The 26495-nt window shown below is 36.9% G+C and overlaps 1 protein-coding gene across 2 annotated transcripts; it reads left to right on the forward strand.

Annotated features, from left to right (window-relative positions):
* The first annotated feature begins 173 nt into the window (after nucleotides 1–173).
* LOC5576551 lies at nucleotides 174–21421 on the forward strand. Of its 2 annotated transcripts, none has more exons than XM_021842162.1 (7): nucleotides 174–428; nucleotides 503–655; nucleotides 1535–2206; nucleotides 2275–2335; nucleotides 19687–20301; nucleotides 20368–20766; nucleotides 20822–21421. In XM_021842162.1, exons 2-7 carry the CDS (start codon nucleotides 605–607, stop codon nucleotides 21232–21234), a joined length of 2211 nt encoding a protein of 736 aa, XP_021697854.1. In that variant the 5' UTR covers nucleotides 174–428; nucleotides 503–604; the 3' UTR covers nucleotides 21235–21421. The 2 variants fall into 2 exon arrangements, with proteins under 2 accessions (XP_021697854.1, XP_021697853.1); XM_021842161.1 differs by having other exon boundaries at nucleotides 516–655.
* Nucleotides 21422–26495: the final 5074 nt, after the last annotated feature.

Genomic DNA, 26495 nt, shown 5'->3' on the forward strand with positions numbered 1-26495 from the left:
GATTGGCCGAACTTACAATATTGTCTATTGAATCCAGCGAAAAACAAAATGGTGTGTAGTGAACATATAATTTTATTTATTGCCTTGCTAAATTTCTGATTGCCCCTTTTCAAATGCAGCACGAGATTTGATCGATTGAAATTGAAAAAAGATGAACGGAGCATCCCTAAAATTGCCGTCGCGTCGTGTTGTTGACAAAGCAGCACGGTCGATCAAACAAAAGTTGATACTCGTTGTTCTGTTTACATTAGTCATTACTGTTCCCGGCGCTGGGCGTTATCCTTAATGCACATTTTTAGGTACATTCTTATCAGTGGTGTTTCCATTTGTCGCTAGGAGCCAGAATCCGACTGCAAATCAGAGGCCTGAAAAGCTAAAACTCATAGGAAAATAACTTCCCAACACCGATCTGAGAACGAACGGTGCAGGTAAACACAAGTAGATTCTATTTACTACGCGCATGCGCACGTCTCGATCCTTGCTCGCTTCAAACAATCAGCAGTTTCTTATCGCAGTTTCTAGTTCAACACTGAGCGATCGCTTTCTTCAGCAACAGTGAGGGTGATTCAATTCGGATTTCTTTGTTGATACCACTGGCCGAACCATGGCGATGTCGGAGGAACAACTCATCCGGATGCAGAGAAAACTCCCTAAGGTACGTCCAGTGCACAGTGTTTTATTTTGTCGATTTCGTGCGCTTTTTGGGGAGCGCCCAAACCGTTGATTTTAGCGATACATATACCAGCATATACCTAGGGAAAGTGTACCAGTTATGGCTATTGCTATATGTGCTATTTTGATAATTTTCACATTTTAAGTTCTTTTTTAATGCTTTAACATCAAGATATTTCTAAAGTATAACTACTAATAAAACAAAAACATTTTCCAAATTTGAAGACATTAAAGTAGGGTAAAGATCTAGTCTTCGCCACCCAAGAAATGTGCACTAATCTTCGTCCCTTCATACAAAAAAGTCTAAATTTGTATGAAGGGGGCGAAAACTAAAGCATGGCGAAGATTAATACATCTACCCTTATCACGTATGGCGAAATAGGGAATCACTATGTCCATAACTGGTACACTTACCCTAGTTTGATAGCCAAGTTAATCGAATGATAACGTTATTCAGAATCACGTTAATCTGATCTAATATCCTTTGATAATGGGGAATGAAAATCCCATCGAGATATGAAGAAGGAAATGGTATGCAGAATTAAGGGATTGAAGAAAAAAATAATCGGAATCATCGGCATAGGCAGAGATATCGAGATGTTGAACATCGAGATGTGGAGAGTCGACTGTAGTTTTATCATTCCTGTGAATATAAGCCGTTATATTCTAGTGAAACGATAACATAAATTGCTTTTTGTTTCCACTATTGTCATAATTGGTACTTCTACCCTATGCCAAGAAATTTCTCCGACCAAACCATATCGCCAAAATAAACGGGTTCGGCGCTACTCAAAAAACGCACGAAGTCGACAAAATAAAACACAGCAGCATATTCAGTGCTTAATTTTGGACTAATTTCCAGCACCGAAACCGCGTTGCGGCCTACCACTTCCAACTTCCGGCCTACATGCGAATGATCCATAGGTTCAATGCAGCGAAACCATCCCCGATCATGAATTCGTACATGGTAGTACACTTGGAAGCTCTGATGGACTTGCTGAGCAAGGTAGCCGATTTCGATGGCTACCAACCGCCGGCACACGACGAGTTCGATCTCCGCCAGTTGGACGTGGCTTTCTGTTTCGGCTGCAACCATTGCAACAAAACGGGCTTCAATGCCCGTCAAGTGCTTGAGCACGTTATGAACGATGACCACCCGGAATTGCCCGGGTATGCTAAAGGAAAGCTTAAACACTTCAGGCAAAAAACAATGGACCGCTACGATGCGTTCCTATTCCGGAAGAAAGAGATCATGGCCAGCAATGATGTGTCGCTGCATGTGTTAGATCGAATGATCGATTTCAGTCTGACTACTAAAAGTTTCCTCAAAATGACCAGTCGCTTCTTGTCGTCGTTGGATATCCTGGAACGGGCACCGTCAACGATTATCGCACGCGGAGTCCTGGACCTGTTGGATTCGATCGATGCATTGCTCACGACATCCAAATGTGTCCAGTCGATTCCGGAATTCCACTCGATAACGCATCAGATAGTGACGGGAGAGATGAAGTTTGTCAGCAAGGGAAAAGCGTTTGTAAGTTTGGTTTATGAACAATATTTTTTTTTGTGATTGAAGTATCTAAATCGTTTAATTTATTGCAGAGTGATGTACATGGTGCACTTGAACACGCAGTGTTCGAGGCAGGACTGCGGCAAGCACCAGGTAATTACAATTAAGCTATTGATTCCTCTGTTTTAGCTCTGTACTTTTATCTTTTTGGTTGATTTCTACTGCGGTTGGTTGTTTTCAATACCATTCATGTATTTAGTGAACGTTTAAACAGGATTCTGCAATATTCTCCAGAGTTCCACTCCCCAGAATGCATCATTTCCAATAAAACTTTTTTTTTTATTATTTTACAAGGGGGAAATCGGCAAACAGACAATCCGACAATGATACAGGGGACCAGCCTCGGCAGGGCTAATCCTCTGCAGACGACTCTTGGTCGGCGGTCGGCGCACCATATAAGCGCTTTGTTTTTGTTTTTTTACAAGGGGGAAATCTGCAAACAGTTTTTTCCATACGTTTTGACAGTCTCCGACTACCATTCTTCCATGCGCTTGTGTTGAAAGTTTGAGAAATTTGAGAATCCAGCGTAGCGCGATTCGTCATCAAACGTCAACATCCCACCGCAAAATCGCTAGTGTTTGGAGGGGATTTTAACCTCCAAATTTCCAAATAACCTCCAAATCATCACCTCCAAGTTAGTTCTAATACCCTCCGTTATATGAAATATGGTTGCGCGTCGATCGTCGCAAGTTTATCGTTAAACAGTCAATCAGTGGGAGGAGAGGGGACGGATCTGGGATCGAATCCCATCCCCGAGATAGTCACTAAACATTTCAGTGACGACTTCCTTCGGAAGGGAAGTAAAGTCGTTGGTCCCGAGATGAGCTAGCCCAGGGCTAAAAATCTCGTTAATAAAGATAGAAAAAAAATAAGTGGGAGGAATACAAACAACAGTGTCGTTCCTCGGCGGCCAGTGAAAGAAACTGAATGTTCGAAAGGTTGTTGCCTGTACTTTTTGCCGCTGGCGCTAACTGTTAGCGGTTATGAACGAAATAAACAGTCGTTACCCTATTAAAACGCCACGGATACATCCAAGCAAGTGAAAAGATTCATAAAACCCAGTCTAGCTAAAGCCCGGGCTATACTGAATCTTAATAAAGGAAATCTTAGGGTAATAACTGGCCTGATGACCGGTCACTGCCCAAGTAGGTATCATCTTAAAAAGATAGAAAAAATCCAATCCTCTGAATGTCGTTTTTGTCAAGCTGAAACGAAACTGCTGAGCATTTACTCTGCAACTGCGGAGCATTGCTTAATCAAAGAATGTTAACATTTAGAAAAGGGTTATTAGAGCCCTTGGAAATTTAGCCTTTATAATTTAGACTTGGAAATTTAGACTTTATAAAACGAGTTGTACCCAGTTGATATAGTGTGACACATCAACCAATGTCCACCACATCTCAATTGTAAAAGGATATTTGATGAGCACCATATAAAATATGGGTCATACCACAATATTCCTAAATAATGGAAGCAGTGGTTAAAAGGCTCTGCAGATGAGGAAAGAAGAAAAAAAAACGTAGCTACTACCCAAACTAGGCAAGATTAAGCTTTTTGCAATTTCAGCGCAAAACGACCAGCAGCGAAAAAATCAGATCTATTAAAAGTCGCCAAAAGCGAAAAGCACAGAATACTCTGTAAAACGCATACCATCTAGACCTGTGCGCCGAAATATGTTTAATCAGCGGCGGCGTGAGAGCATTTTTGTACCGGCGGCGGCAGCATGATCGGCGTCACGCCGTTGACAACTTTCGGCGGCGGCGACGGCGGCGTACATCGGCGTGAAGAAAATTGGACTTCAAAATGTTTGAAAATTATCTTTTTTCCGGCGTTAAGTTTAATTAAGAGCCTACTTCTTAACTTATTTCTCTACAAGCACTTCCACAGTTGTTAACTGAGAACTTTTTTTTGGCAAAATTGCCATTTTTGCATTCGTGTTTCGTAGGGATTGTACGATGATTCGTTATAACCAAGGAAGGCATAGGCAGTTTTTTTATTCGAAAATAATACACCTTCAAGATATTCTTTGTCCCATACACCTTCAAGATATTCTTTGTTCTTAAACGTCAAGAAAATTACGAAAAAATACCCTCAAGCGGTGGCATGGATCATGCTGAATATTTTCTCGTTTAGCGCTAGGGAAATTTAGGTGCATAAAGATAAACTACAGGGTGTCCGCAAATTATCCGAACAGCAAAATATTGGAAAGATGATTTCGCATTGAAAACAATGAAAAATCAATATCCATGTACCTTTTATAATATATCTAACGGTTAACACAAAATACAACTTTACAAAAAATCAAAATGATTACTTGTTACTGAGATAGGCAAATTTAATTTTTTCGGAGACGTTATTCCTGAGGGCCGCTAGTCATACTGGAGATGTGTTATCCCTGAAACCTAAAAGAGATGAATCCAAAATTATTATTTGAAGCAATCTACAGGTTAGTGGCTTCAAGATAGACTGGAAATAAAAAAATGTACGATTCAAGTCCAGTGAGTTCTATGGACATTTCTCTTCCGTCATAAAGCTCGGAAAACAGCTCCCTTTAAGGCCGCACGGGACGTCATCATAATCACCCTATCCATTTCAAAAAGCAAATCTCAAGAACCATTCCATATATCGATGCGAAAATGTATCACTATGATTATATATATGTAGTGCACAACCCGATAAATTTTCAGCTTCATCGGTTCACTAAAACTCGAGATTTGCTTCCACAAAGTTTTGATGATTATTGTTAGAGTGAGACGAAAGATAGGGAAAATAACACGGTCTCCCGTGTCCCCTTAAGACACCTCAATACATATGGGTTGGTTTTGCAATTATTTAAAATCGGAAATGTGTCAAACTTACTTCTTAAGAATATTATAAGTCAATGTTTAAAACCATGCAAGAATATTTAATTTTTTATGCTTGATTGCATAGAGCCATGTCTTCAAAATTTGTACGGATAATTTGCGGACACCCTGTACAATGAAAACGATGAAACAGTTAATGCACCATCACAATAATTGAAATAGTACAGCGATTGAAATCGTTGTCCCGTTTTCGCTTTTTTGGAATAATCTTTGAAGGGTTTTGAATACCTTGAAAAATCTCCTGAAATATATATGTAACGAACCCTGGATAAAAAAATGAAAAAAATGGAGGAATTCATGGTGAAATCCTTGCAAGAAAATTTATAGAAATACTCTTGGCAGCAAATATCTGAAGCATATTAACATTGGATAGTACCAGAATATATTTGAAAAAAATATTCTTTATTTTGATTCTCCGGACAAAATCTAAGAATAGTTTCTAGGCGAATCCTTGGGTAAAATAATGAAGAACCAGGAAGAATACTCAAAGAATAAAAAAAAAAAAAAAAAAGTTGCAGGAATACCACCCAAAAAAATGTGTGTGATTGATCGGAAAAAATTGTGTAAAACGAAAAATCTTTGGATTAATTTTTTGTTTGACTTCTGGAAGAACTCTACGGAAAATTCTTGCACGAACGATTGAAGAAATTCTCTAAGTAATCCTGAAAAAAAAAAAACAAAATTTAGGAAGCAATGTATGTGTTATAAAAAAGATTTATTGAAGGATGCTCTGTAGAAAACTTTGGAGGAATCACTTCAGAAATACAAGAAAAAAAAACTTGTGGGTTTCATTGTAAGTGTGGAGTTTCTTATTCATCTGACTTGACAACTTAAATGATAATGATCTTGGAGTAGTCATGGCATACTAAATCACCACATCTCTCTTTCTTCCAAGAGTTTTGTTGGCATCATTGTCATCATATGACAGTTCTAATTGGGTCTTATTTGAACTCTATTGTTTTAAGAACAGTAGCTCAAAAGATGATCATGAAATTTCAATAAAAGCTGTCGCTCAAAGCTGGTTATAACTTTTCAATAAAAGCTGCGGGTCACTCAATTCCATACTGTCCTGACTAATTTACATTCATATTGGTTTCCTATCTTCTCTTTTTCCTGGACGTTTCTCAGAAAAATATCTATGCAAATTTGTACACTCAGACGTCGTATTCGTCATCAAACGTCAACATCCCACCGCAAAATCGCTAGTGTTCGGAGGGGATTTTAACCTTCAAATTGCCAAATAACCTCCAAATCATCACCTCCAAGTTAGTTCTAATACACTCCGTTATATGGAATATGGTGGCGCGTCGATCGTCGCAAATTTCTCGTTAAACATCCAATAGAGATCTTTGAAATCTTCGTACCTCCTATGCCAGCAGACCATACATTTTCTTCTTTTGCGGCACTCGAAAATCTGTCACATTTCTTCTAAGGTGAGCATTCTCCACCAAACACAACATATCAAATCTGTCAATTTTTCTGGTCCCTTCTGAGGGGAACATTTTTATACATCCGCTGAACCCAACGGATCGAATCCGCATCTGCTCCCTTCTAAGGCGAGCAATTCCAAACTTCCACCGGACCCGATAGATCGAATCTATCGCTTCGGTACTCGTTTTGAAACGAGTTTTTGTACTTCCGCTTGACCCAACGGATCGTATCCGTTGATGCGGCAGCTACCTTCTAAGGCGAGCATTTACTTTTCGACCGGACCCGACAGTTCCCTTCTAAGGCGAGCATTTGTTATCCCTCTATAGGCGAACTTTTTTTATTATAACAGCCTGACCCGACAGATCGAATCCGCCGCTAAGGCAACTTCCCTTCTAAGGTGAAGTTTTTTTATACTTTACGTACTACTATTTTCGCAAAAACAGTGGCTTCAAAAATTTCGGTTACGGCTGCTTCTTGGGTTACAGTTTTCCGGAAAAACAAATCTTCAGACAGCTGTTAAACGCTTCACATATTTGATTTTTGATTGCCATCGTAGACGTACGTGGGTCCTTTCGTCGCCAATGTGGAGTTTCTTATTCACCTGACTTGACAACTTAAATGATAATGATCTTAGAGTAGTCATGGCATACTAAATCACCACAGTAAGTATTACTGAAGAAGTTCTGGAATGAATCCTACGAGCATATCTTGTAAGAAATCGTTGCAGAACCCCGTTGCATTGAGCATTTTCTGGGAAACTCCTGGAGAGGTTATACTAAGTATATTGAAGTATCCCTAACAAATTGTTTGAGGAGTTCTTAAATGGCTCTGGTTTAGTTCTGAAAAAAAAACAAGATTCGTAAGAATTTTCCTGTTGAAAAAAAAAAACAAAAATATAGAATATTTGGATAAACTTTTGAAGAAAGACATAGAAGAAGTTTTATTTTTTTTTATGTTATTAATGTTTAGTAATTTTTGAACTAGTGCACCATGATTATTTTTAAACAAATCTGCGGTATGATAAGCGATACTTTCTTATGCTTATGAAAGGAGAAGATATTTGTGAATTTGCTGAAGGAATGCTGGAATCAGTTCTGAAGGAGCTGTAAGAGGAATATCTACAGTGAGCGGAACTCCTATTGACGATTAAAAAAGATTTAAATGAATATTTACGGTTTCCTGTGCCTTAAATTGTAAAAATCTTGTCAGTGAATTGATTGTGGTGATTTTTCTTCCAAAGATATCACTAGAAATTTTGGTTTGGATGCACTAATCCCTATTCTGGAAGAGCGCCATCTACGCATTTTAGCTTTGCGTTAGATCACCAATTAGCTCACATTTTTTTTTCCAGCAAACTCAATACATTTTCGCCGATAAAAATTTAAGATAATAATACCACAGACAAACAGACGTAACACTTAGAAAAATTTCTTCAAAATCCATCGCCCAGTTTACACCATCATCATCTGGTGAGCATGTTGCACGAAATACTGTTTCATGCAACAGGTCCTGCAGATGGCGGTAGTGTGAAATGTCAAATGCGAAGAAACACGATACGCACGCCTCTGGTTGTGAGATTTGTAACACACACACTAAGCTCATTTTACCGGAAATCGGTGAATTTCACCGTAATCTCAACAGCTGAACAGTTCGGTGAAATGAAACACCGTAATTTCGTCGGAATATGACGGATTCCGGTGATTTTTCACCGAATACTGTAAAAATTTAACGTACACGTTAATTTATTTTACCGGACTGTTCAGTTGTTGAAATTTCACAGGAATCCGTAAAATAATTTAAGTGTGTAACTTATTTGAAATGATTGTCAAATGAGTGGTCGATGGAAAGTTCTACAGTGTTACGTCTGTTTGTCTGTGATAATAATGAAAGGAACTACAATATTAATACTATAATAATGCATATAAATATTAATTACAATATACTTGCTATGGAAAATAACCAGAAATCGAGCGGGAATGAATAGTTGAACCAGTTATTGACTAGGTTATCGTTATTTTATAAGAAAATTGTTGTTATTAATTTCTGTTAGTACAATTCCTAATTCAATAAAAATAGTCAAGTCAGTTTAGACATCTATCTTCCATCCGCTTGGAAAGAGCGATCAAAATGTGCATAGAGTAACTTTTGGGTATAAAATGTGATAAATTGTACTTTTAAACCACTAAAAATTGTTACATTTTTTTTATGAAAAAAACAAGCGGTGTGTTCAGTGAATGACTTTCTTTAGTAATGGTCACTTATTTAGTTTATCAATTCAGTTTAAATTAGCATTGGAAATACAGGTGTGCTGAGAAATTTCCATAGCCACCAGAAAATAATTAATAGTGTTTTTTCACAAATCTTTAAGAAATTTCTTTAAAGAATTCTTTTTGAAATCACCAAAGGAATATTGGAAGTACAGCATGGGAAATCGTGAAGAATTTATTAGAGAATCCTTAGCAAAGTTGAGTACAAACGACGGAAGTCGAAGAAGTATCTTTGGTGGTATTCTGAGAGAAGTCAATGTTGGAAATCCATGTGATAATTTCTGGAGAATCTCCAGGAGATTTGGTTGAAAATGCTCTGAATAAATTTCTTTTTTTTATATGTTGCTAGCCGTACAGTGAATACTGTCCAAAGCTCTAAAATAGACTTTAGATAGTAAAGAGGACGTAATCCTTCTGAAGCAGTTCACCAGACGTGCACGGAAAAGATGGCTTCCAAGAAGACACTGTTGCGATCTGTCTCAGAAGGTTACGGTAGAAGGTGGGAAACGTTCTTTTCACACTATCACTTCACTTGATAACTATTAGATTACTTCATAGCACTATTCACTGGTATTGATATCACCATCTTCATTATCAACAGAACTTCTACTAACAACGTCACCATTATCTATATCAATTTAGTTATTAACATCACATCTATAACCCAGCCACAACACAATACTGCTGTTTCATCAAGTTTAAAGTATAAAACTTCTTATTAAAATAATCGCTGTAATAAATAAATCACATCAACACTCAATACTAGACTGGCCCAGCTCAGTATGGGAGAAAAATAAAGTTGTATGATTCCACGGGGCACCCCCCAGGATTATTTCTTGGGGTTAGAGGAAGCCTTTCTGAAAAATTCAGCTCATTTGGCCGTTCCATGAGCTGGCGCATTTGAATTGAAGTTAAAATGGTATTTTCAGCTCAAACATATGAGGAACAGTACATAATCTACTGTTTGGTTCAGGAAAATTGATGATTGCGTTCAATTGGACCCAGAATGTCAAAAACACTATTTGATGTAATAGCGAAGAATATTGTAGAAGATTATACCATGATCAAAATTAATAAAGTTGGTGTTGGTAAAGTATATCATGCAATACTGCTTGTATTTCTTCAACATAGTTTGGAGGTTGCCACTAAGCGCATCATAGCCACCTATGACGCTGGGCGAGCTGAGGCACATGTCGCATGCATATAAGTGACTGTACGGGAGTGCTGATCTAAGCATAACTTTCAACAACTGAAAGAGTAATGAAAATGAGAATAAATCCATATCCAACCTTCTGCAATTATGTTCATTAGGGTATCAACTAGTGTATTTGTCATTGTGGGCTTATTTGAACGCGAACAATTAGTATACGGAACGAATCTGTGACATAGGATCAATTTTCATTATATTTGAGTCGAATATCCCATACAAACTTCAAATCGAATGCGCCATCTGGTGGATCAACCAATTGAAATGAAATTTTGAGAGAGCGTTTTTCTTACCCTAAGGCTCATATCTAGGGGGTGCCCCGTTGAGATTTACAACTTTTTTGTTTAAGGGCCAATCTACTCAATACCTATCATTATCTTCATTAAAAGAAAAGCAGGATTCTCGTTTCTTATATCACTAATATTCAAAATATCACAAACTATCATCACTCTAATAATTACAATCTTAGTAGCTTACTACCATTAACCACACAAAATTATTCGACACAATAACGTCATCTCACTATAATATCACCAGAGCCGTAGCGTGGCCTCACAGCGCCCTTGGCAAACCTCCCGTTGGGCGCCCCTACACACTTAAATTATTTCACCGACCTCAGCAAAATTTTTCGCCGAGAACCCAACAGCTGATAATTCGGTAATTTTCAATGCCGAATCTCGGTACTTATTTTACCGAGATTTCGGCAATCCAAATTTTTTGCCGAGATCTCGGCGAACGTTACCGAAAATCGTCAAATTATTACCGAGATATCAGCTGTTGGGTTCTCGGCAAAACCGTTTAAGTGTGTAAGTCAATTGTATTTAATGATATAATTTTGTATGTGATTAAAGTTTTCGTTGAACATCCCAAGTAACCATGCGGCTCAAGCTATTATTCATGCATATATGGTGTACATAAAGCTAGCATCTACTGTATAACTACTTCAAGGTGTCAAAAGGCTTCACAAAGGTCAAGTAAATCTTATAAAATATAACATAAAAATGCCTGTAGAGGGTCCCGTTTCCACTTTAAACAAACTTTTATTGTAGTTATGCAGTATTGCTAGCTTAACGTACACCGTTTATATGCATTGATTGCAGTTTCTGCTTGGGATACTAGACAATTTCCATAAAGATCCTTTTTAAAATACTAGGACAACTCTTAAATGAATGCATATATTAAATTGCGACTCAAGCATTCACTAATTTAGAGTACATTACTATAATTATCAAATATCAATGAAACGTGTACAATACAGTTCTTCTTGAAAACTGTGTAAGATTTTGTAAAATATGTTTTGAAGAAATTTGTAAGAAATCTATTGTTCATGAGACACTTCTGCGGAAACAATTGAGCATAGCATTGAAGTAACTCTTCTTAAAATCGATCGATTTTATTTTTTATTTCTTGAAAACAATTTTATTTCTTGAATACAATGTGCTAATTATATTTTCATTTGTTAAAAAATGCAAAGGCTTCTAGATACAGTACTGACCCGATTTTGTCAGCCCCCGATTTTGTCTGCCCCCGATTTTGTCTACCCCCGAATTTGTCAGCTTTTTGACCCGATTTTGTCAGCCTATTTTGAATTTGTCAAAAAATTGTACTCGTCATGTTTTACCATGTTTATATTAAAGTTTATGATGGTGTTTGATGTCATGCACGCATGGGCGCAGCCAGAGGAGGCAATGGCAATACCTTTTATTAAAAGTTAAAAAAATCGATATGACCAATATAAGGGAGGGAGGAGCCCCTGGCAAAAAAAACTAGCTACGCCCATGTCCATTGCCCTCTTAAAAGTCCATGTAACCATGTAACACGTCAAAATTTGAAAAACAGGAACAAAATAAAATGACCCGATTTTGTCAGGTTCCCCATTTTGTCAGCCTAAAATTCATCGAGAGGCTGACAAAATCGGGTCCTTACTGTATTTTGTAATGATTTTGCCTACCAACTCCTTCAGAAACATTGTTTTAGTTGTTTTCCCAAGAGTCTTCCAATAAGTGGAAGCAAATTCGTCAAATTCTTAGAATATAATGCAATAAATTTTTTTTTATCATTTTTTTAAGTGAAATCAGAGAAAATTTTAAGATAATATGTGTATCGTTATACCATTTAGAAGTTTAATTCCTAAATAGGAACTTGGAAAAATATGAATTTGTTTTATTAATTAATGAAAAGTGCATGGAATTTACAACGAATTTATAAGCAAACCTTACTCAATAGCCTTGTTTCTGTGATACTCGTGTTAGTAATTCACTTAAAGAAAATTACAACTGTTCTAGAACCTCCAACACTTCCCCTTCTTGGTTGAATTTCAGAAATGGTATTTAATGTGATCTAAAATTTATTAATGCTAAATCATCTCCAGCGAATAAAAAAATAAAAAAAAAGCAATAGTCAGTCAGCGTGGAATATGTTCATACTAGGGGAAAAAATAAATTCATTCTTTTTAACTCATGTTTGCTTATCACTGACACGAAATTCTCTGAAAATGTTGTTAAGAATTTCGTAAGAGTTCCTCCCATGTGTGGAAATTTTTGATTATTTTGTCCAGCTGCACAGTGATGCCAAGGCAGGGAAAAGTTAAAAATAACTTTCATTAACAATTCTGAAAGTGTTTTTGTATTTTTCTTCTAAATTCAAATCCAGAATTTTTTTGAAGTTTAAATAAAAACTGATTTTTTACAGTTCCTCAAAAGAACGTTATCAAAATTCTTGTGTTTGTGCTCCTCAGTAAAATGTATGGGGAATCATAATCAACTTCGACTAAATTTTCAAATGTGAGCACAAACTCGCACACATACTCCGATTAAACTATAGATTTTTATACCAACCTTCAGAAAATCAAAGGTTTATCTTGCGCAAACTTGTGCACCATAATTTTCGGTTGGTTGAAGAATTTAGGTGCTACAAATCTGAGTAGCCAAAATGTTCAAATGAATCCAATGAACATTCTTGTTTAAATTTTGAAACAAGGAATACCTATATATTTACAAATCATTTGAAAAATTCTAATGCAAATAAGTTGAAGGTCTTCATATCATGTTTTGTTGTTGCTTGGTTGATGCATCATATAACTTGACAGATATGATGATATTGGTTATCAAGATCAAAGAAGAGTCTATCATGCGATGAAGATAATTAGTTCCAGACGGCAACTATCTGGTCATTCATAGTAAGGGATCTTCATTTGGGCATGAAAAATCCATTTCAAGACTTTCTATAGCATTTGTATGGAGATAAAACACTGTGAGCTCTAATGAAATTTACAAAAGATATCCGTCCGCAACTCATCTTGCATCATGTGAAAGGCCTGTTCAAGATTATCTGTCATAATGATCTACCGTACACTGAGAACCATGTTCAAGATTCTGTTAGGCTTTCAAAAAGGCTAATTCTTATCAAGTTTATTTGAATATTTATTTTTTATTTTCAATAGAACCTCCAATTGAATACCACAAACTTGGTTTTTGCTCAAACCAGTTTTAATGGCTATTAAAAACACTTAGATATTAAGCAAGTAATCATAATGTTAAATTTTGAAATTTATGTATGGGAATCATCAGAGCCGTAGCGTGGCCTCACAGCGCCCTTGGCAAACCTCCCGTTGGGCGCCCCTACACACTTAAATTATTTCACCGACCTCAGCAAAATTTTTCGCCGAGAACCCAACAGCTGATAATTCGGTAATTTTCAATGCCGAATCTCGGTACTTATTTTACCGAGATTTCGGCAATCCAAATTTTTTGCCGAGATCTCGGCGAACGTTACCGAAAATCGTCAAATTATTACCGAGATATCAGCTGTTGGGTTCTCGGCAAAACCGTTTAAGTGTGTAAGTCAATTGTATTTAATGATATAATTTTGTATGTGATTAAAGTTTTCGTTGAACATCCCAAGTAACCATGCGGCTCAAGCTATTATTCATGCATATATGGTGTACATAAAGCTAGCATCTACTGTATAACTACTTCAAGGTGTCAAAAGGCTTCACAAAGGTCAAGTAAATCTTATAAAATATAACATAAAAATGCCTGTAGAGGGTCCCGTTTCCACTTTAAACAAACTTTTATTGTAGTTATGCAGTATTGCTAGCTTAACGTACACCGTTTATATGCATTGATTGCAGTTTCTGCTTGGGATACTAGACAATTTCCATAAAGATCCTTTTTAAAATACTAGGACAACTCTTAAATGAATGCATATATTAAATTGCGACTCAAGCATTCACTAATTTAGAGTACATTACTATAATTATCAAATATCAATGAAACGTGTACAATACAGTTCTTCTTGAAAACTGTGTAAGATTTTGTAAAATATGTTTTGAAGAAATTTGTAAGAAATCTATTGTTCATGAGACACTTCTGCGGAAACAATTGAGCATAGCATTGAAGTAACTCTTCTTAAAATCGATCGATTTTATTTTTTATTTCTTGAAAACAATTTTATTTCTTGAATACAATGTGCTAATTATATTTTCATTTGTTAAAAAATGCAAAGGCTTCTAGATACAGTACTGACCCGATTTTGTCAGCCCCCGATTTTGTCTGCCCCCGATTTTGTCTACCCCCGAATTTGTCAGCTTTTTGACCCGATTTTGTCAGCCTATTTTGAATTTGTCAAAAAATTGTACTCGTCATGTTTTACCATGTTTATATTAAAGTTTATGATGGTGTTTGATGTCATGCACGCATGGGCGCAGCCAGAGGAGGCAATGGCAATACCTTTTATTAAAAGTTAAAAAAATCGATATGACCAATATAAGGGAGGGAGGAGCCCCTGGCAAAAAAAACTAGCTACGCCCATGTCCATTGCCCTCTTAAAAGTCCATGTAACCATGTAACACGTCAAAATTTGAAAAACAGGAACAAAATAAAATGACCCGATTTTGTCAGGTTCCCCATTTTGTCAGCCTAAAATTCATCGAGAGGCTGACAAAATCGGGTCCTTACTGTATTTTGTAATGATTTTGCCTACCAACTCCTTCAGAAACATTGTTTTAGTTGTTTTCCCAAGAGTCTTCCAATAAGTGGAAGCAAATTCGTCAAATTCTTAGAATATAATGCAATAAATTTTTTTTTATCATTTTTTTAAGTGAAATCAGAGAAAATTTTAAGATAATATGTGTATCGTTATACCATTTAGAAGTTTAATTCCTAAATAGGAACTTGGAAAAATATGAATTTGTTTTATTAATTAATGAAAAGTGCATGGAATTTACAACGAATTTATAAGCAAACCTTACTCAATAGCCTTGTTTCTGTGATACTCGTGTTAGTAATTCACTTAAAGAAAATTACAACTGTTCTAGAACCTCCAACACTTCCCCTTCTTGGTTGAATTTCAGAAATGGTATTTAATGTGATCTAAAATTTATTAATGCTAAATCATCTCCAGCGAATAAAAAAATAAAAAAAAAGCAATAGTCAGTCAGCGTGGAATATGTTCATACTAGGGGAAAAAATAAATTCATTCTTTTTAACTCATGTTTGCTTATCACTGACACGAAATTCTCTGAAAATGTTGTTAAGAATTTCGTAAGAGTTCCTCCCATGTGTGGAAATTTTTGATTATTTTGTCCAGCTGCACAGTGATGCCAAGGCAGGGAAAAGTTAAAAATAACTTTCATTAACAATTCTGAAAGTGTTTTTGTATTTTTCTTCTAAATTCAAATCCAGAATTTTTTTGAAGTTTAAATAAAAACTGATTTTTTACAGTTCCTCAAAAGAACGTTATCAAAATTCTTGTGTTTGTGCTCCTCAGTAAAATGTATGGGGAATCATAATCAACTTCGACTAAATTTTCAAATGTGAGCACAAACTCGCACACATACTCCGATTAAACTATAGATTTTTATACCAACCTTCAGAAAATCAAAGGTTTATCTTGCGCAAACTTGTGCACCATAATTTTCGGTTGGTTGAAGAATTTAGGTGCTACAAATCTGAGTAGCCAAAATGTTCAAATGAATCCAATGAACATTCTTGTTTAAATTTTGAAACAAGGAATACCTATATATTTACAAATCATTTGAAAAATTCTAATGCAAATAAGTTGAAGGTCTTCATATCATGTTTTGTTGTTGCTTGGTTGATGCATCATATAACTTGACAGATATGATGATATTGGTTATCAAGATCAAAGAAGAGTCTATCATGCGATGAAGATAATTAGTTCCAGACGGCAACTATCTGGTCATTCATAGTAAGGGATCTTCATTTGGGCATGAAAAATCCATTTCAAGACTTTCTATAGCATTTGTATGGAGATAAAACACTGTGAGCTCTAATGAAATTTACAAAAGATATCCGTCCGCAACTCATCTTGCATCATGTGAAAGGCCTGTTCAAGATTATCTGTCATAATGATCTACCGTACACTGAGAACCATGTTCAAGATTCTGTTAGGCTTTCAAAAAGGCTAATTCTTATCAAGTTTATTTGAATATTTATTTTTTATTTTCAATAGAACCTCCAATTGAATACCACAAACTTGGTTTTTGCTCAAACCAGTTTTAATGGCTATTAAAAACACTTAGATATTAAGCAAGTAATCATAATGTTAAATTTTGAAATTTATGTATGGGAATCATCCAAAATACTAAAAAGTCTTTGAAAGCAATTCAGGAATTGTTCAAATTTTCCATTATTATGTTAAAAAAAATCTGTTGGAAATTTGTTTTGGGAGGCGCCCTTATTTGATAAATGCCTTTCAAAATTAACAAAATACTTGACGCATTTTGGCGCCCCCCAATGGCTGGCGCCCTTGGCGGGTGCCAACCTGGCCAACCGCACGCTACGGCACTGAATTATCACATTATCACTATTTTCTTAGTAACATGATCAAAACCAGCAACGGAATTATTCATATATCTTCTTAAGGTGATTCCGCCGAGGGCTGAAGGCCGTATAATAATGAGAACAATGTCCTGCAACAATGGAGCGCATCGCACAGCAATCACAAGTACAAATTATACTATAATCACTTACACTTACAAAAATTCAACCTCGGCGAACAAACTGTTTCTATTATTTTTTACCGCGCCGATAATATGTCATTACTGGGATCTGTTATAAGAAGAAATTTGTTCTTGACGTTGTTTGAAAACTCTAACCGACACTATCAGATTATTAAAATTGTAGTAATATCTGATAGTTTGGTGTTTTAGAGTAATGGAATATAATATGTGCTTACCTTTTCAGTGTTGGGGGTGTTAGTGATTAGTTCGTACTCACTTATATCCTAGTATTTTTCTCATGAGTTACTATTCCTATTCACGGTTACGGGTACCTATAAATAGAGATAGCGATTAGTCACACTTTTTTTTAGTCTAACGGCATTCTTAAAATATATTCAATGCTATAATGAAAAACCTAATCCTGAAATGACGCTTGTTGACGAGAAGAGAATGATATAATTAGTAAATTAGTAAATAGTGATATTATTAGTGTAAGAAACGGATTTAATAAGATTCTGTTGTATCGTTGTACGGCCATGCGTGTTCCTGTTCAGTATGATTTCTTCAATGTTAGGAGGTTTTGATGCACATTAAATCAGATAAAATAATGCTCCGGATGAGGGTCTGGAAGTATAAATAAAAAACGTATAGAAAAAACAAACAAGGACCACTTCATCATAGACCACGTAAAGTATCGGTTCGCGGTGATGCTAATCAATAGTGTTCATTAGAAAACACTTTTGATTATTATCACCATTGGCACCACTAGTGTGCATCTTTCTCTTCAGAGTAAAGATACATTTAAGCCCCGAGACCTGACAGCAGTCAAGCTGATCACAAGGTTGTGCCTTTGCCCAGGGTTTTTAAAAACTACCCCTGCCTCCTGTGAGAATGCTCTGAATAAATTTCAAGAATAATCCTTAGCGGATTACTTACTCATAAACTCGTTAAAGAAATGTAGATATCCTATACCACGTAATCCTTTGAGAAATTCCAGAATGAAACCGGTTTCAGAATTCTTCAAGGAATCCTTGCAAAAATTTGTCGATGAATCCCAATAACAACATTCGGAGTAATTGCTGAAGAATATTTTTAAGCGTTTCTTAGATGAATGATTGGAGGAATTAGTACTGCAAACCCGGAACGATTTAGGTTTATATAAGAATTCTTTAAGGATTATTTTGAAGAAATCCCTGGATTAATTTTTATAACACGATTGTTTTCAAAAGAGACTGCAGGGAATCTATTAAATAATTTATGAGAGAATATTTTGAATAAATCCTACAGATTCCCTAGAAAATACTACAAATATCCGAGAAGAAATGAAAAAAAAAAATGTTAAATGAGTTCCTTAAAAAACGCCAAAGGAAAAAAACTTTGAAAGGATTACCTAACAAGAAGAAATCACTGAAAGATTCCCTAATACAAACATTTCAAAAAAAAATTTTTTTTGGTAATAATTCCTGGGCATACACTTGCAACAATTCCTCGAGAAATATATGATGGAACTCCTATAAAGATTCCTTGGTAGTGTCTTGGAGGAATTCCTGGAGAAATTTCAATTGATTTTTATCGAGAAATATTTTGAGATCCGTAGAGTAGTTACTGAAGGAATCTCTTTAAGCCTTATTAGAGTAATTGCTGGTCTTATAATCACCCTGAAGTATTATCTAAATGAATTCCTACAGTAAACACTGAAAGAGTTCAAGGAGAAATCCGTGTAGGTATTCCAGGATAAGTCCCTGAAAAATCTCTGGAATGTATCAAGATGGAGTTGATAGAGATATTCTTGAAGTCCCTAGACTCTAGCGCCTCTAGGCTAAGAGAAATATATAGAGGAATTCTTTGATTGATTCCTTGATGACTTATTGTAAGAATCTCTATAGGAATTTCTTAAGCAATATTGAATTATTTTGTGAAGTATTCATTTTTTGTTATAAAAGTATCAAATTTTACGAGTCGAATTATCTATCGGCGTGGAAATATAAAATCGGCGGCGTTGTGCTGATCGGCGTATGGCGCGCCGCCGATAGCTCATTCGGCATCGGCGTGACGTAAAATGGTTCGGCGGCGGCTCAAATCGAAAAATGATAAGTTTAAACAAAGCAAATATGAAAAATATAGCCACTAGACGATTCAAATCGACAAATTGAATTATATTGTGGACAATCTTTTGCGTATTTACTCAAATTACCTTACTTTTCACACTCGTAAGCGGGCTACTGGAACATGAGCGGGTACTGGTACGTTGACGGTATTGCGAAACCATAACGGTGAAGACCTAGACCCCTCTAACCATTCATTCCTAGGCACGGTAAGCTTGAAGCTGTTATAACACCATGAATTAGGGGTCACCTGTCCAAACAAATTGGTTAAATCTGTTGAAACCCGTTCCAGGTTTCGTAGAACACATTCAAGCGCAATTTTGAACAAAAGGCACTTAAGTCCACTACCACTTTGTATTTAGTTTCTGGCAGGTTTCGAACTAATTGGAGTGTTCGCCTGATGGACGTATGATGATCAATAGGTGGAAATAGCACCACGATGAACACCTGTATTGTGCACAATACACAGTCAGTCACAGAACGTCAGAAGGTGTGAATCATGAACGCTTCCACAGTTATTAACTGAAAGCTATATGTGCTACTTTACCTATGCCACAAGAGAAGACTTTTATGATAATAATCGTTTATTATCATTTTTTTTTCCAGCGGAACGAAACATATTTTCACTGCCTCAGATGGTGAACAAGAATCCGCCGCAATGCTTGCCAAATTTTGCAGTTCCGCCTCCATTTCTTCCGGCGATTCAAATGATGCCACCTCCGCCGATGATGAGTGCTTCGATGGTACAGGTCGGTGTTAACATGCAAGTTCTCAATCTCGCCGCTCATCACCATCATCAGCAGCAACAACAACAGAACTTCCGGATGCAGCAAATTCACCAACAGCAGCAACACCTTCTGTTCAATCCGTCCTTGGTGAGAATGGGTCCGAATGTGCCTTCCCAGCCCCAAGTGGCCCAACAGCACATGGCCTATCAGCAGCGTACAGGCGCAGTTCAATTGCCACCGTTGAATCAAAGTGGCGCTGTGGGTTGCCCCGCGCTAAACCGTTGCTTGATCAACTTTCTAGAGCAACCACAATTGGACAGTCTGATCGAGAATGGTAATGTGTTGATCCATTTCGACAAATCCAGCGTTATTCCCAGCGAGATTATTAGTGCCTTGAAAGAGGTGGCGCCAGCTGCTAGGGTGGAATGTTTCGGCGCTAAAGTGTCTGGTATTGGATATGAAGATGAGAACGTCAATCTCTACGTCGACAATGGTGTGTATACCTAAGATGCCATTCGGAACTATGTAGCCCATCTCATTAACCACTCGATCTTTTCAGCAAAGCATCCGAAAACGTCGGACAACGTAAAAGAGATGTTCGAGACACTGCAACGTTTCTTCGTGGCCAACGGTGACGAATGGACGATTCAGAACATCCACGACGCAGACATCCGGACGCACCTCACCGTGAAGAATAACTGCGAAAACGTGTGCTGTCGAATAACGTTCGCCAGCGAAATCTACTGCTACAACACCAAACTGATCCGCTACTACGCAGAGACTTTCCCCATGTACCAGAAGCTATGCTACTTCGTCCAGGAGTTTGTCAAGCTGATCGACATTGATCTCCATTGCTACATCATCGTCGTCCTTGTCTTGTTCTACATGCAAAAGCGGGACTACCTACCGACGGTAGCTCAACTGCAATCCAGGATTACCGAAGAAATATATAATGGACGTAAGGGATCACAAATCACATCTTTCTTTTTTATATTCTCACTCCCGCATTACAGATTGGCTCATCAACTTCGAGTCCCGCAAGCCCGAGAAACTCAAGCTGAAACAGATGGAGATGAATCTTCGCAATATGGCTACCGACATCTTCCTATTCTACGGCAAGCAGTTCTCCTTCCAGGAATCGGTCGTTTGTCCGCAGATTGGCCTCGCCATCAACCGGTCGGACTTTCTCCCCGAGAACATGTGGCGAATGTCGCTGAAACGCTACAAGGCCTACGTCGAGGAATGTGTGGCCAGTGATTCCGCGGAGCGGCGCGACAATTTCCCACAGTTCGATCTGACACCCATGTGCGTACAGGATCCGCTAGAGCTCACGTCGAACATTGCCGCTTTGGTCAGCTCGACTGATACCGGCATATTCGTTAACATGTGCAAACTGGCGTACGAGTTTTACGTGAACAATCCGTAGAATTGTTCCTCTAAATGTTATTTTTCCGCTGTTTTCATTGTTACACTATACTGTTTTATACTATGATCTATATTTTAACCTCGGCGATCATTTGAATTGAATTCTGAATCGCGCATGACTGAGTAATGTACGTGTAAGGTACATTTCCGTGATAGATACCGACAAACATAAAGAAATTTAAACATAATGATAAACTTTTAAAATCGCCGAAAAGCCATAAACATCTAAGAAGTCGCTTGCCGAAGGCTTCGTGCAGCGAGCCGAAATGTGCAGAGAAAAAGAAGGAAGAATTTTGTCGGACAACTGTGGCATTACGGCAAACAAGGCAGCTGGAAAGGCTGAGTGTTTTGAAAATAGGAACTTTAAAGACCACTTGTCTGAAAAGAGAAACCAACGCAACAGAAACCAAAAAAGTCTCTATTTCTACCTTTCTGGTTTCTGTTACGTAGGTCTCTTTTTTTCAGGCAAATAAAGCAATTGAAAAGATTGGTCGCTTGTTTGCATCGACTGGGGTTGATGGCGACCGTGTGTTTCGAAACTAACTTTGACGACCTAAGTTATTTTCGAAACACACGGTCGCTATCAACCCCAGTCGATGCAAACAAGCGACCAACCTTTTCAGTTGCTTTATTTGTCGTGATGCCGCTTCCACCTTCCAATTACGTCACGTCCGTTCGACAAAATACTCTTGAGCTTGATTGGCCGCCCGTGGTCGCTACTCCAGTATCACCAGATCAGCTGCATTTACACAAGGAACCAATCAGATGACTGCTTGGGATTAACAGGGTATAAGTGCAGGTGATCTTCTATTTTTAGGCAACATTGGCGCCTGCCACGTCAGAATGCAGACCAATGAGGGGAAGGGGAGGATAATTGATGATGTATTGAACTGGCTCCCACAGTAGACCATATATATATATATAGCACTGCGTCTACGCCAGTTTATGCGGGAAGGGTGTAGGGGTGGTAGTTTTTATGGCAGAGAGGCTTGCTGTTTGGTTAGAAGACTGCCTATGCATCAGGGGCAAGGAAAGGCGTGCTATAATGACGGAAGAATGGAGACGTAAGGGAACGGTTTTTTTGTCCGTCTCGGGTTCTAGCAAATGCTATGAACTGTGATAGGGTCACATGTTCATGAATCATGAAAAGCTATGTTTTGCTGACCGTTCAAAAAATCATGGTTCTAAGAGCTTCAGTTTTCAAACATTATCATTCAAATAAGTTGAACTAGCTAAAAATTCTAGTTTTAATTGAAATCACGTGCAACGACAATATTGCAATGAAACTGCAAAAATGACATGCCGTTTTTGATTATCTATTTTTGTGATAAGATAGCTTTGACCGGCTATGACCATATTGCCCCGTTCCTAGATGTTTCATATAAATTATGTTTTTATTGAAAATTTATTTTAGAATCTATATACATTTCGATGCACATAATGCCATTAAATAATGGGAAGAACGAAAAAAAAAATGAAAAAAAATAAAACAAAATCTTTTGCACAGCTTATTTTTTACCATCCAAATACTTATAAGATTTTCGTAGTACCATCAACGTTTCAAATTTTTATCGATCTATGAAGTACAAAATCATATATTCGCGTGGTTTTCACGGTGGTGGCTAATTGAAGCATACTTTATAAGGTCTTAAGGTTATCGAGGTCAAAAACTGTTTTTTGCAATTCCGTTGCAAATCAATCAACTTTTAATTGAGAAGTTGGTCAACATAACGGCCAACTTTTCCTACCAATAGGAACACTGGGTTATTTGGTTGACGCCTACCAAAACAGTATAGAAAAGTGCTACTTTTCAGAACCGAAAACAGTGCTGAAAAGTAGCACTTTTCAGCACTGTTTTCGGTTCTGAAAAGTAGCACTTTTCGATACTGTTTTGGTAGGCGCCAACCAAATAACCCAGTGTCCCAGTCTCTTCATATCATGCTTTTTCTGCGCGGCGTGTGAATCGAGACGAGTCGTTCTCACCTCAGGTGACGTGAGGCGAATAATCTTAATCAAATGGTAGCGAGTCGACATGTTACCGACTCGTCTTTCCTTACATGCCGCACAGAATAAGCACAATTGCATCTGATTCTTGAGTTTATTCTACGTCTGGCGTGAGGTGAGAATTATCGGTGTCCTATAGCGAGGTGACAATTCTCGACTCGAGCGAAGTGACTTTCCATTTGGTTTTCACGGCGAGTCACTTCACTAGAGTCTACTTCCGTTGTGCCATCAGACTCCGACACAGGTTGGCGATTATAATGTGGGATCGGATCGTCAGGCATTTTTTTTTATTAGTATCATTCCAAACATAACATTCATTTCTTATATCTAGGTGTTCTGTGTTATTAGACAACACTATCATATTTGGTAAAACAAATTTAAGATTTTATTAACATTTTGTTAACAACATATAACATTTCATGTGCCGCAGCAGTTCAGTTTTTTTTACAGGTGAGTTGATTTCACCTGCTTATAAGAGAAAAAAAAAAGTTTTTAATATACTTAACCTAACTTAACCTAAACATATAACGCATTAATCGTGGCAATAGAAGATTGTAACGATTTTTGCCTGAAATTATTTATTATTTTATTGGACATTTGTTCCAATGTTTCAACATTGGATATTCTATGTAACTCATTGGTACTATACCAGGGAGGAAGCCTCAGAATCATTTTCAAAATTTTATTTTGAATTCTCTGCAGAGCTTTCTTCCTGGTATTACAACAGCTAGTCCATATTGGTACAGCATACAACATGGCTGGCCTGAAAATTTGTTTGAATATCAAAAGCTTGTTCTTAAGACAAAGTTTTGATTTTCTATTAATAAGGGGATAAAGACATTTTACATATTTATTACATTTGGCTTGAATGCCCTCAATGTGATTTTTGAAAGTTAAATTCTTATCAAGCATGAGCCCTAAATACTTAACTTCATCTGACCAATTTATTGGAACCCCTCTCATCGTGACAACATGTCTACTTGAAGGTTTTAAATAAAGAGCTTTTGGTTTATGTGGGAATATTATTAGTTGAGTTTTGGAAGCATAAGGAGAAATCTTCAATTTTTGCAAGTATGAAGAAAAAATATCCAAACTTTTTTGCAATCGACTACAGATGACAAGCAGGCTTCGTCCTTTGGCGGAGAGGCCTGTGTCATCCGCAAACAAAGATTTTTGACATCCCTGAGGTAACTCAGGTAAGTCAGATGTGAAAATATTGTATAATATTGGTCCCAAAATGCTGCCTTGAGGAACACCAGCTCTTACAGGAAGTCTTTCAGATCTGGAGTTCTGATAATTAACCTGAAGTGTACGATTCGAAAGATAACTTTGAATTATTCTTACAATGTATGTTGAAAAATTAAAGTTTTTTAATTTTACAATCAAACCTTCATGCCAAACACTGTCGAATGCTTTTTCTATGTCTAGAAGAGCAAGACCAGTAGAATAGCCTTCAGATTTGTTGGAACGGGTCAAATTTGTTACACGTAAAAGTTGATGAGTGGTCGAATGTCCATGGCGGAATCCGAACTGTTCATTGGCAAAAATTAAATTTTCGTTGATGTGGGCCATCATTCTGTTTAAAATAACCTTTTCAAAAAGTTTACTGATGGAGGAAAGCAAACTGATTGGACGATAGCTAGAAGCTTCTGCAGGATTTTTGTCTGGTTTTAAAATTGGAACAACCTTAGCATTTTTCCATTTGTTAGGAAAATATGCTAATTGAAAACATTTGTTAAATATATCAACTAGAAATGATAAGCTACTTTCTGGAACTTTCTTGATGAGGATGTAGAAAATTCCATCATCGCCAGGAGCTTTCATATTTTTTATTTTTTTAATAATAGTTCTCACTTCTTCCAAATCAGTCTCCCAGGCATTTTCGAAAACGTTCTCTTGATTGAGAATATTTTCGAACTCCTGAGTAACTTGATTTTCAATTGGACTAGTAAGTCCTAAATTAAAATTGTGCGCACTTTCAAACTGCATAGCAAGTTTTTGAGCTTTTTCGCAATTAGTTAGTAATAATTTGTTTTCCTCTTTCAATGCCGGTATTGGCTTCTGAGGTTTTTTCAAGATTTTAGATAATTTCCAAAAGGGCTTAGAGCCAGGGTCCAATTGAGAAATTTTATTTTCAAAATTTTTGTTTCTTAAATCTGCAAAACGTTTTTTGATGTCTTTCTGCAAATCCTGCCATATAATTTTCATAGCCGGATCACGAGTGCGTTGAAATTGCCTTCTCCTCACGTTTTTAAGACGGATCAAGAGTTTAAGATCATCGTCTATAATCACGGATTCGAATTTTACTTCACATTTTGGAATTGCAATGCTTCTGGCTTCAACAATGGAATTTGTTAAAGTTTCAAGAGCATTGTCAATATCAAGTTTAGTTTCTAAAGAAATGTTAACATCAAGATTAGAGTCAACATACGTTTTATATATATTCCAGTCGGCTCGTAAATAATTGAAAGTGGAGCTGATAGGATTTAGAATCGCTTCTTGGGATATTTGAAATGTAACAGGGGCATGATCAGAATCAAAATCAGCATGAGTAACTAATTGGCTACAAAGATGACTAGAGTCGGTTAAGACCAAGTCAATCGTAGATGGATTTCTAGAAGAGGAAAAACATGTAGGGCTATCAGGGTATTGAATTGAGAAATATCCTGAAGAGCACTCATCAAATAAAATTCTGCCATTGGAATTACTTTGAGAATTATTCCATGACCGATGTTTGGCATTAAAGTCACCAATGACAAAAAATTTTGACTTATTGCGAGTCAATTTTCACAAGTCAGTTTGGAGCAAATTAACTTGCTGTCCAGAGCATTGAAAAGGCAAATAGGCAGCTATGAAAGTATATTTACCAAACTGTGTTTCAACAGAAACACCTAAAGTTTCAAAAACTTTAGTTTCAAATGATGAAAACAGTTGATGTTTTATACGCCTATGAATGATGATTGCAACTCCCCCACATGCCCCATCAAGTCGATCATTACGATAAACAAAAAAGTTAGGATCTCTTTTGAGTTTAGATCCAGGTTTTAAATACGTTTCGGTAATAACTGCTATATGCACGTTATTAACCGTAAGAAAATTAAACAGCTCGTCCTTTTTACCATTCAGAGAACGAGCATTCCAATTTAAAATATTTAAATTATTATTTGGATCCATTAGAAAAACGTAATCCAATAACAATTTGATTTGTAAATTTTACACCTACTTGGACTGCTTCAGTCATAGTGGTGGCTTTGAACA

The sequence above is a fragment of the Aedes aegypti genome, chromosome 2 (assembly GCF_002204515.2).
Source record: "Aedes aegypti strain LVP_AGWG chromosome 2, AaegL5.0 Primary Assembly, whole genome shotgun sequence".
Taxonomy (NCBI): Eukaryota; Metazoa; Arthropoda; class Insecta; order Diptera; family Culicidae; genus Aedes; species Aedes aegypti.